General features: G+C 44.8%; 1 protein-coding gene across 5 annotated transcripts in view; it reads left to right on the forward strand.

Annotated features, from left to right (window-relative positions):
• The window catches only part of HAL (histidine ammonia-lyase), a 96,149-nt gene that overhangs the window by 5,883 nt on the left and 77,296 nt on the right, over positions 1-12,970 (forward strand). For all 5 annotated transcript variants that reach the window (XM_063927582.1, XM_063927583.1, XM_063927581.1 and 2 more), the window contains exons 3-7: positions 3,328-3,388; positions 4,341-4,368; positions 6,490-6,564; positions 7,498-7,570; positions 7,654-7,720. In XM_063927582.1, coding sequence (XP_063783652.1) covers positions 3,328-3,388; positions 4,341-4,368; positions 6,490-6,564; positions 7,498-7,570; positions 7,654-7,720 — 304 coding nt within the window. The remainder of the gene's footprint in view (positions 1-3,327; positions 3,389-4,340; positions 4,369-6,489; positions 6,565-7,497; positions 7,571-7,653; positions 7,721-12,970) is intronic.

Consider the following 12,970-nt stretch of genomic DNA (forward strand, 5'->3'; position numbering starts at 1 on the left):
GAAATCTCACCTAAAGCCAACACGGCTGCTTCTATTCCTGGGAATGATACTGGACACTGAGTCGCAGAAAGTGTTCCTTCCGTTGGAAAAGGCATTAGTAATCCAGTCAATGGTTCGGGATGTCCTGATGCCCACCCGGATATCGGTGCATCGCTGGATTCGCCTTCTGGGGAAAATGGTGGCCTCTTACGATGCGCTTCAATATAGAAGGTTTCACGCAAGACCCGTACAGCTCGATCTGTTGGACAAATGGTCCGGAATGCATCTTCGCATGCACCAGAGGATCCGTCTGTCGCCAAAAGCCAGGATCTCCCTTCTGTGGTGACTACAGACTTCTCACCTCATCGAGGGTAGGCGGTTCGGGATTCAGAATTGGATACTGTTAACCACAGACGCAAGCCTCAGAGGTTGGGGAGCAGTCACCCAGGGGGTGCAGTTTCAAGGAAGATGGTCAAGTCAGGAAATCGTCCTTCCAATCAACATTCAGGGCCATATACAACGCCCTTCTGCAGGCCTCATATCTTCTACAAGATCAGGCCATTCAGGTCCAGTTGGACAATGTGACGGCAGTAACGTACATAAACCTACAGGGCGGAATGAAAAGCAGAGCAGCAATGTCATAGGTGTCAAGAATTCTCCTCTGGGCAGGAAAACACGCTGCGGCATTGTCAGCAGTCTTCATTCCGGGAGTAGACAACTGGGAAGCAGACTTCCTCAGCAGACACGACCTGCACCCAGGGGAGTGAGGCCTTCACCCAGAAGTGTTCAGGTGCTTGACACGTCGATGGGGATATCCACAAATCGACATGATGGCCTCTCGTCTCAACAAGAAGCTCAAGCGGTATTGTTCCAGGTCGAGAGACCAACAGGCAAGGGTCTATCAGATGGTGTACGTGTTTCCTCCACTTACTCTGATCCCAACAATTCTCAAAAGAATAAAGGAAAAGGTTCAAGCAATAATCATTGCTCCGGACTGGCCAAGAAGGGCCTGGTACTCGGACCTTCTGGAGATGGTTCTTGAAGACCCGTTCGTCTATCAAGACTTACCGTGGCTACGTTTGATAGCATGAAAGTTGAACGGCTGATTCTAGCCAGGAGAGGGATCCCTGACAAGGTTATTCCGACTATGATCCAAGCCAGGAAGGGGGTAACGTCTCAACATTACCACCGTATTTAGAAGAAATACGTCTTTTGGTGTGAGAGCAGAAATTATTCTGCAGTGGAATTTCATCTGGGACGTTTCCTGCTTTTCTGCATGGATATGGGTCTCCGGCTGGGCTCCATAAAAGTCCAGATTTTGGCCTTATCCATTTTCTTTTAGAAACAATTGGCTTCTCTCCCTGAGGTCCAGACGTTCTTGAAAGGTGTTCTGCACATCCAACCTCCCTTGGTGCCTCCCACAGCACCTTGGGATCTCAGTTGGGTGCTGCAATTCCTCCAATTGGACTGGTTTGAACCATTACCAAAGGTAGACATAAAATATCTTACGTGGAAAACCGTCACACTATTGGCCTTGGCGAGGCATGTGTCGGAGCTGGGGGCGTTGTCTCACAAGAGCCCTTATTCAATTTTCCGTGAGGATAGGGCTGAACTCAGAACTCATCAGCAATTTCTTCCTAAAGTGGTGTCGGCATTTCAAAACAACCAACCTATTGTGATTCCGGTGGTTACCGACACCTCTGCTACTTCAAAGTCTTTGGAAGGGCTTTGAAGGTGTTTGTAAAGAGAACAGCTCATCACAGAATATAGGACGCACTGTTTGTTCTTTATGTTCCCAATAAGATTGGGTGTCCTGCTTCTAAGCAGTCAATTGCATGCTGGATCAGGCTCACTATCCAGCATGCTTATTCCATGGCAGGCTTGCCGGTACCAATATCTGTACAGGCCCACTCTACTAGGTTGGTGGGTTCTTCTCAGCTTTACAGCTCTGCCGAGCAGCTACTTGGTCGGGTTCAAACACATTTGCTAAGTTCTACAAGTTCATTACTTTGACCAAACTGAAGGTCCCTCAGAGGCCAATCAGTTCCGCAGGAACCTCTGCACTCTCCCACCTGGTTTGGGAGCTTTGGTACTTCCCCATGGTACTAAATGGTACCCCAGTATCCTCTAGGATGTAAGAGAAAATAGGATTTTAATTACCTACCGGTAAATCCTTTTCTCGTAGTCCATAGAGGATACTGGGCACCCGCCCGGTGCTTCGTTCTTCCTGCACTGTTACTTGGTTAAGTATGGTTGGTTCCTGTTTCCAGTTGGGTTAGCGTAGCTTTCCTCTTGTTTGTGTGTGCTGGTTCGGAATCTCACCACTATCCTTTTATATCCTTCTCTCAAAGTATGTCCATCTCCTCGGGCACAGTTTCTTAGACTGAGTCTGGTAGAAGGGGCATAGAGGGAGGAGCCAGCCCACACTATTAAATTTTTAAAGTGCCCATGGCTCCTAGTGGACCTGTCTATACCCCATAGTACTAAATTGAACCCCAGTATCCTCTACGGATTACAAGAAAAGGATTTACCGGTAGGTAATTAAAATCCTATTATTGATCATCAATATCTCTACCTCTTACAAACCATTAGTATATTATACATTTTTCTATATACTTATGACTTGTTATTGTTATGTAATTTTATTTTTTGCGCCACTGCGTAGGGCACCTGATAACTGTTTCTCATTCATTCAATAAAATTTCCCTTTAAAAAGTAAAATATCACATTTGTGTTAGATTGGAAAGGTAAAATATACTGTACCTTTCTTGGAAATAGGGCAAATTTTCCTTGCACGGAACAGAATACCTACACTTTCACTATTATACGTTGGTGTGTTCTTGCTGAAGAAATGTCACAGATATTTATTTTTTGTCATACGAGAATTTTTTGTTACCTTTTTTTTTTTATGACATTTATTTTTTAAGTATAATTTGGCCACTAGATAGGCCTGTTTCTTTGAAGTCTAGCAAAATATACTTAATTATACTGTAGCTGTAAGGCAAATAAAAGGACCACTGACCATTTATAAAAATATAAAACCCTGCTTGTATCTTGCACAATTAATATGATCGCAAAGCAAATCACCATGGATTCAGGAGTGGTAATTCTAGAACATTTGTCTCCTATTATACACGTGTTTGTGAAATGCTGAACTATAAATGTCTTGGATGACTGCTACATGGTAAACAATATATCTATCTATCTATCTATCTATCTATCTATCTATCTATCTATCTATCTATCTATCTATCTATCTATCATTAGAGGTATAAAATGTTATCCTCCCATATATGGATATAGAACACTGGATTTTTGTTGTTTACCTGTAATGTTTTGCTTCTTTAGTTGTAGAAGGAGATGTGATGTCACCAGATTTTATACCCTCTCAACCAGAAGGTGTTCATTTGTATCCTTTGATTGTGCATATTATGTATATAGAACAAGCTATTTCCAGGTCTTTGTCACATTTAGAATTTATCTGCCAAATGTCATTAGTGTTTCACCTCTCGGGCCGAGCCGGTCCACCCAACACAGTGACATCATGCAGCGGCCGACCAGAGCATGCAGCTTTGGACGATGAGTCCAAACTGAGCTGCATGCACGGCAATGACCCGCGGTGCCGTGCATCGCTCAGCGGCGGCATACACACTGGGGGTTAACTATATTGTTCAGGAAGGGGAAAATGAGCGATATAGTTCACTGTATCGCTAAGTGTGTACCCACCTATACACAGTGGAAGAGTTTCAAATATTTATATTACATGGATCAATAAGATGTAGAGCATGATGAAACTTATAGTTCCCTAGCTGTTGGAGCAAAGCAAGTTTCCTACTGTTACTTATGGAGTAAGCAGTTTTCATTTACAAAAAATAAAAATACACGTTATGACTGATGGTGGAACTGTTCTATAAACAGATCTAATTACCAACTATAAATCACAATAATGTACAACTAACTGGTATTAAACAACCCAGCCTATCTACAAAATTAAGTATGATGTGATTACACTATTTTCTCATCTAAGAATACTCCTATGCATGATAAAATTCTTAAAAGCAGGCGAAAGGGTACAATTTTGACCCCAAATGCAGAGATCCATATTAAAATTTGCATAATATATTGTTTTATAAATAGGTTTTAACTGAAAAATGTTAGTGTATTGGCACTGTATGGCATTACCTTTTAATTAGTCATGACAGTAAATTCTACTTTGAATGATATTCAATTTGTTTACTTTATTTTCATGATACAGTTAATTTTATTATATTTATTATTTTTAAGCATATTACACAATTGTTTGCCAAAATTTTGATTATATAGAGATGATCAGAAGTTGTAGTTCCTTAACAGATACACAGATATAGCAAATATAAGGAGCCAGAACAGGTGACTTTGTTAATAACATTATGCTGAAGAGCCTACATATAGTAGATTGTAAATGAACGTACAGGTTGAGTATCCCATATCCGAAATACGGAATATTCCGAAATACGGACTTTTTTGAGCGAGAGTGAGATAGTGAAACCTTTGTTTTCTGATGGCTCAATGTACACAAACTTTGTTTAATACACACAGTTATTAAAAATATTGTATTAAATGACCTTCAGACTGTGTATATAAGGTGTATATGAAACATAAAAAATTGTGTGAATGTAGACACACTTTGTTTAATGCACAAAGTTATAAAAAATATTGGCTAAAATGACCTTCAGGCTGTGTGTATAAGGTGCATATAAAACATAAATGCATTCTGTGCTTAGATTTGGGTCCCATCACCATGATATCTCATTATGGTATGCAATTATTCCAAAATACGGAAAAATCCGATATCCAAAATACCTCTGGTCCCAAGCATTTTGGATAAGGGATACTCAACCTGTATTATAAATGCCCTTACACTTATCACTTTAGTGGTAGTAACCAGACTGATAACTTATGACTGACTGAGATGGAAGCCTGCTTCTGCATGCCTGTTTTGGCCTGGTATTGATCACAGGGTCGACCCCATTAGGTAGGCAGTCATTAGGTCGACATGGGCATTGGGTTGACATGTGAAAGGTCAAGGTTGACACTTGAAAAAGTCGATATGACAGATGGTCAACACATTCTTTTTTTGAGTTGTATTCTTTGTAGGAGTACAGGGATCCCCAATTAGTGTACCGCTGCGCTCTGCACATGTTACTAATCCCAATTATAGTCCACTTGGATGGTCAAGTATGAAAATGGTTGAAAAAATTAAACCTCCCCCCCCTCCTGCCCCCCCCAAAAAAAACAACAACCAAACCCTGTATCGACTATATGTGTCGACCATTTGAGACTGCTGACCTTTCCCATGTCGACTATTAGTGGTCGACCTAATTAAGGTGGACCTAGAGCCCGGATACTGTTTTGGCCTCACTAGGTTATCTTCATAGTATATTGGCTGAAGATGGAGCACACAGATCTTTGTTGTCCGTATAGAAACACATACCTCCCAACAGGACCCTCTCCAGGAGGGACAAAATGCTCTGCTTCTAGACTATTCTCTTCATTTATGATTGCCATCACCTGTGTTGAACAGGTTAATGGATAAGAAAGGTGTTTCAGCACAGGTGATGGCAATCATAATTTAAGAGGGAAGAGCAGGAGCAGAGGATTCTGTCCCTCCCGGAGAGGGTCATGTTGGGAGGTATGGAAACATGATTACATATGTATGGTCTCTGTGTATTTGCAAACTACTCACCGTTGTCTGTGTCAAGTTTAAATGAGATTTCATAATAGGTGTTTCCAGAAGCAGATTTAGAGGTGAGGGCGCCCTTAGGCACAACAGTAACTGCAGCCCTGTAACCCCCCTCCCCCCCGCGCACCTAATTTTATTATTTTTATTGATTGGTTATAAGTCCTCATTTGATTATAGCCAATTTAATGGCATAATAAAAAAGACTAACAATTTTGTACTATGTATACATATCTACTAAGTGGGACAGCTTACAGGGGCAGTCCTATCCATTTACACTCTATTCAAGATGGCATATGGTACAGTACAGTACAGTAGAAATATTTTTCAATTACTGGTACTTTTTGGGCTGACCCTGCCAACAGAAGCATCTGAGTGCCGCCACAAACGTGCCACCCCTAGGCACGTGTCTCACTTGCCTAATGGGAAATCCGCTATTGGGTGATTCCTATGACTAATCTGCAGTGCAGGCAGAGCCAGCGGAAGCTCTTTCAGCACCATCGGTGACGCACCTCAAACATATGGCACAGACAGTGCAGATCCTTGAATTGGGACAGGGGGCTTGCACACCAAGATGGGCGCATTGTTGCGCCATGGGGAGTCCACTGCCGAGCACACCAGTGAATGGGACATACCTGCTTGAATGTATCCACTGAGGTTCTGAATCTAAATCAGTGTCAAAGAATGCGACTGTTTATCCATCTATTTGTCGTGTGTGTGTGTTTTCATCAGTACTTCACAACACTTTAGCCTATTTAATTTTGTAACACTAATGAGAACTTTCTACTTAGTATATTAACATAGATGGAGAGACTTTGACAACAGTTGATTTGCTAAACCTAGGAAAAGGACTGTATAAAATAAAGGTAAATGATATTTCACATTTCCACTTATTAATATCTGTATAATAATTGTAGAAGGACTGTCCTGTCTCCACAATGCACTCGCGTCCCAATGGTTACGACTGCAAAGGAGACGGGAAAGACCTAGAAGAGAAGGATTGGCTGCTGGCAATGTGCTAAGTATCAGTCGGAGGTGGGGGGGTTGTGGGCGATGTCAGGAAGGAACTGCACTGTCAGAGGTGACCCATCTAATGAGCTACTAATAAAATCATGTTATTTTATTATAAGATTATTTTAGCATTATGCTGTTAAATTCAAACCACTGCCACTGATTGTTCTCAAAAGAGAACTGTGCCATGTATAGTTCTGTGACTGGTATGACAGCCTCATACAGGGGCGGATTATATTGAATTTATTGAAGCAGCCCTAAAGGAGATGAGGGCTGATGAGAGGGTGGGGTCTGTTGAGAGGGGCGGAATCCCTCCTTATAGGGCCTGATTGTATGCGAAATGCAGCCTTCCTTATGTCTTTGTCGCAGACTAGGGGCAGATTGGAAACTAAAAATTATTCTGTCAAATGTTGTAGAAGTGGCCTGACATGGGCAGCACAATAGGTATAACATAGTGTGTAGCCATGGCAGCAGTATGGAATAACAGACTGAATGGGGACAATGCAGTGTACTGAGTGTGGTGGGCTGCCTGTCATGTGGGGGGTGGGGCCACATGACAACACTTAAAACAGACCCCCACAGACATGTCGGCCTACCAGGAATCTTCCTGGTGAGCCCTATGGCCAATCCACCCCATGTCTCATATCTTCCATAGTAATTTAATTACGCAGGGTGAAACATAAAAAAAATATATATATATATATATATATATATATATATATATATATATATGCACCATTTTATCTCCAGCATTGTCATTAAGCACATGTATATGTTTTCTTTATAAGCTCACTGCAGAGGCTGAACGCAGAGTTAAGCAGTCCAGGCTTCTCATAGAGAACATTGTGCAAGAAAATAAAGGTACCCAAGCTTTTAATATGACCTAGGGGGACAGGGCTATTGAGGTGTACATTCCCTCATGTGTGACGTCCAATCTATTGCAGTGGTGTACGGAATCACTACAGGATTTGGGAAGTTTGCTCGCACTGTTATTCCGATCGGCCAGCTCCGGTAAGTACAGTAATACACGTGTGATGTAGAGTCCTATTCCTTCCAAAACCACACAACTATCAGAGGCAGCCATTGTGTTTACTTTATTTGGAGATATGATGAATACAGTCAGGGGAATTTAAACAGTGTGTGCACCTCCGGCGTGGGCCCCTTCCTCTGTACGGCGCTGTTGACTCCACATGTGCAGGTCTCCGGAAACATGGCGCCCGCCATGATCCGGAGACCAATTTGTTTACTGCAGAAGTGCAGTGGCCATTTTGGCAGTGATTTCCACTGCGACCGCAGCACCCAACGATGGACTCTGGAAAGGTAAGTATTAGAATGGGTGGGGTGTGGTGTGGGCCCCCCTGGACCCAGGGGCCGTGTGCCCCACACACATTGCACCCATTCTAGAAACGCCAATGAATACAGCACTCACTAGAAAACACAATGAAGTATATGCCCTTTGAGTGGTGTCAGGAGGGCGGGTGCGGGGCCGCACCCGGGTGTCACCCTGAGATGGGGTGACACCAAAGAGCCGGTTCCTCTGCAGTGTCAGTGTTACACTCTCCTGCAGCACCCGGCTCCTGCCATAGAAGAGGAGCCGATGGTGCAGGCAGCCCAGTCTCCGAGGGTAGTCCAGCATCTTCGGGGATGCTGGGCTGTCCACGGAGTGATGTCATCGGGATTTCCGAAAGAATGCCTCCTCCAATTTAGGTCATGTCCCCTATCAGCCGCATGCGCCTAGTGATATGGAGAATGCACTGGGTGTTGACTGGGAACCACACAGTTAAGCTTTTAGCTCCCAGGATGCTCCAGTCCTCTTCCTCATATACCCTGCCCCCTGCCTAGGGAAGCCAGATTTAGTGTTGGTGTTGGCAACAGCTGAAATATTTTTTTTTTTTTTCAATTACTAAGCCTGATTGGTTGAGCAAGCGCTGGGAGTCTGTTTGAGCACTAGTGCTGGTGCTCCAATGATCCTCCGCATGTGCTGCAACGTCAGTGAGGCTGAGAGACTGTCGATTCTGGCGGGGTTTCTTTCTGGTCACCACAGCATCCAGGGTCCTGGACTGCAGCCGGAGAACAGGGGACATGTAAGATGGGCAACCGTTCGCGGGACCTGCAATACATGCAGTCCGTGTCTCCGCTCCCTGGGAGACTGATCGCAGGCGCTGATGGGAACCCTGGCTGCGGCTACGGGTTACACTAGACCGCCAGGGCGTGTGTATGTATGTATGTATGTATGTATGTATGTATGTATGTATGTATGTGTGTGTATGTATGTATGTATATGTATATATATATATATATATATATATATATATCTATATATATAGTATTGGTATTGCGCTTGGGATAATGGAGGCCGGAGGATGATGTAAGCAAGGGTAGGTAAGCACTCTCCCAGCTGCCACTCCCCCAGCCCAGTGCCAGGTTCCACAGCTGGGTTTCTCGTTTCTGGGCGGCCCCTCCCCCACATGCTTCTCTTGTAAGAGTCTCTGAGCCACATTTCAAATGGACACAGGTGTGCTGCAGGACTTCGGGAATGCTGGGTTCTCTCTACTTGTATACCTTTCCCCAAAGTGGCCAGGTTATACATGCACTAGTCCAACCTACCACTGTGGTATGAGTAGTTGACCTCAGTGCCCATTGCAATTGTTATTTACTTGCATTGTGTGTGACTTGTGCTAGCTCTGCTGTCTGACTGCATTTCTATCTGTCAGTTATATCTATCCCTATAAATTTTCTTTTCAAAAAGCTCTGCGTACAGGTGTTCAGGACTGTGGTACTTTACAATTACTTTGTATTTTGTGAAGGTGGTCATATTTGCAATTGCTAAAGCTGTACATTATGGGTGGAATTCAAATGTTTGAAAAGTCGGTTGGGTGTCTGTTTTTTCCTGTCTATTAGATAGGAAAAAACAAACTCCCAACTGACTTTCAAACATTTGAATCTCCCCCTATGTGTGTTTAGCTTCTCAGTTATCCGGTTACAATGTCTTCCAAAGGTAAAGGTAACAAAGAGGATAATGCACCTGTGCTGGATTCATGTAAGGCTTGTGCAGCGGTTTGTGTGCTAAATGTTATGTGCCAAACCCACAATGGCTGCTTCAGTCAGCCCCTGTGAAGGAACCACCCTGGGTGGCTTCTTTTGCACAAGTGTTAATGCGCATAGCGGACCGCATGGCGCCTCCTGCTTTGCCGCCTAATATGTGGGTTCCGCAGCAATTGCCTCATCCGTTGCAGGCACTGGGGTATCCTCCAAGAATGAACCCATTACATACTCAGACCACATGACAGCCGTCTCTCAGTTGTTGCAGGCAGATCGTCCTCAGATGAGTATGGCGCATAAGCGCTCTGTTTTATCCTCGCAGTCTACACAGCGGTCAGACTCTGTGGAATCCTCAGAGGAAGAGTTGGACATCTCTCTCTCTCTCTCTCTCTCTCTCTCTCTCTCTCCCTGATAAGGAAGATCGCCATTTCTCAGTGGATGTGACAGCCCTTGTGAGGGCAGTTAAGTCTGCTTGTTTTTTGAGTAGGAAAAACCAGGGCCTGGCCCTAAAACTTCTTTGTTTAAGCATCGGAAAGTGGTTAAGGATGAGTTTCCGCACTCTGAGTATCATGCTGAACTCATGCCGGAAGCTTGGAATGCTTGAAGTTCCCGGTGCCTAAGAGATTGTCATCTTGTTACCCTTTACCACAGGCAGTGTGCGCTAAATGGGAAAATCCCTCTTCAGTGGATATTTGATAAGATTGTGGCTATTCTAGCAGTTTCTGAGTCTGCATTTTTGCCATTGGCATCTAACCCGAAGTCTGGGACATTTTTCTTTCGTCATTTTCGGTTTAAAGCAAAGCAGGTTGTCTGCAGCATGGCGGCTAAGTCGCAAACTAAGCAAGCCTGGATGACCAGATGCCAGACCCCCAAGCAGGGGGATAAGCCCTCTGCCTAACGAGGTGGACCTCCTACTGGGGGACCCCAGGGTGGCAGGCCGACTTTGTGATTCGCAGCCTTATGGCGCCAGTTAACTACAGATGCCTGGGAGTGAGAAGCGGTCTCATGGGTTTGCCCTCTAATTTGTGAGATGCCCCACCAGCAGTTTTTTTGCACCAATCCTCCATTGGATCCAGGTGCAGCCATGGCGCTCCAAGCAGCTGTTCAGTCTTTACTGAATGTAGGGGTTTTTAACCCTGTTCCCTGAGAACAACAGGGGAAGGGTTTTGCTCTCCTGGATTTGCGGGAACAGAGGCTCTTCCTGCCAGCAGACAAAGTTGCCAGACTGCAGTCAAAGGTCTGCATCTTACTGCGCAATCCCCGGGTGTCAATACATTCAGCAATACAGGTTATGGGGTCCATGATCTCCACCTTCGATTTGGTGGAGTATGCCCAGTTTTACTCCAGGCCTCTACAATATCTGATCCTTTCTAGGTGGAATGGGCAATATCATCAGATCATGGCCAGACGATGGTACTGGAGTTGCATCTGTCCCTCACCTGATGGCTACAGAAACACACTTTGACAAAGGATGGCCATTTTGGATTCCAGATTGGGTCGTCCTTACCACGGATGCTAGTCTCTGCGGATGGGGCGCAGTAATCGGTCCACATATCTTTCAAGGTCTGAAGACTACAGCTAAAAGTTGCTTGCCAATTAATGTCCTGGAACTTTGGGCGGTCTACAGAGATCTCGTTCAGGCTCAGGATCTCCTCCAGGGAAGGCCTGTTCAGATCCAGTCAGACAACGCCACTACAGTTGCCTATCTAAACCATCAAGGGGGCACTTGCAGCCATCTGGCTATTGCAGAGTCGGAGTGCACGCTCCAGTGGGCCGAAGTTTACCTCCCTGCCATCTCAAGTATTCTTGCCAGGAATCCTTAACTGGGAAGCAGGCTTCCTCAGTCAGCAGAATGTTCACAGCGGAGAATGGGCTCACCCCCCCCCGGGTGTTCCAGAACCTGGTAAGCAGATGGGTCTGTTGGATGTAGACCTGATTGCCTCTCGTCAGAATCACAAGGTCCCAATCTATGGATCTAGGACCAGAAATCCACAGGCAGCCTTCTTGGACACTCTAGCAGTACAGGGGACCTTCCATCTGGGTTACCGGTTTCCTCCGGTATCGCTGTTACCCAGAGTTATTTGAGAAGGAGGCACCTTGCTACTGATAGCTCCCTCATGGCCCAGGTTCAATTGGTTCGCTGATATTCAAAATCTATCCATGGACATGCCATTCCTATTACCACAGCGACCCTGTTGTCTCAGGGTTCCTGTTTGCATCGGGACCTGACTCGACTGTCTTTGATGGCTTGGCTCATGAGTCATCAATCTTTAGAGCTAAGGGGTTCTCATATGCAGTGATGCAGACAATCCTGCAGGCTCGTAAGCCATCATCAGCCCACATCTATTACTAAATTTGGCACACTTCTTTTCAGTGGTGTGCACCTAGGCACTATGACCCTCGTGCCTTTATGGTCTCCAGGGTACTTGCCTTTCTGCAGGTAGGTTTAGCCCTTGGTCTTCGCCTAGCATCCCTGAATTGGTGTGGTTTCAACAAAAGCTCGCTCCACTACAAGATGTGCGTACCTTTTTTCAAGGAATACTCCATACCTAGCCTCCTTTTTGTATGTCAAGTGACTGCCTGGGATTTGTCCCTTGTCCTGCAAGCTCTTTAGACTTCCCCATTTGAGCCTTTAGAGTCAGTGGACCTTAAGTTGCTGTCGGCAAAGGTGTTTTCTCCTGGCTATTGCCTCTTCGAGAAGGGTGTCTGATTTGGGAGCGCTTTCCTGTTGTCTGACGTTTTCTGATCTTCCATCAAGATAGGGCAGTTATCCGGACCAAGGTGGGTAACCTTCCTAAGGTGGTGTTCAAGTTTCATCTAAATACGAAGATAGTGGTTCCAGCCTTTCAGTCCCTAGATCTGTCACCTGGAGAGACCTTGCTGGATGTGGTTCATGCACTAAGGATTTACAAGGAATGTACCAGAGTGATCAGGAAAACGGGTTCTCTATATGTCCTGTATGGATTCCATAAGCGAGGTTGTCCAGCTGGTAAACAAATGCTGTCCAGGTGGCTTCGCATTACTATTGCAGAGGCTTACATTCAAGCTGATCTTCCTGTTCCAGACACAGTCTCTCCTCATTCTATACGTTCAGTAGGTCCCTCGTGGGCTGCTTGCTGAGGCGCTACTGCTGAACAACTCTAGCTGCATTGTCCTCTATTAACATGTTCCTGAGGTTTAATGCCTTTGATACCTTTGCCTCTCAGGATGCTTCCTTTG

Source organism: Pseudophryne corroboree, chromosome 6, assembly GCF_028390025.1.
Source record: "Pseudophryne corroboree isolate aPseCor3 chromosome 6, aPseCor3.hap2, whole genome shotgun sequence".
Lineage (NCBI taxonomy): Eukaryota > Metazoa > Chordata > Amphibia > Anura > Myobatrachidae > Pseudophryne > Pseudophryne corroboree.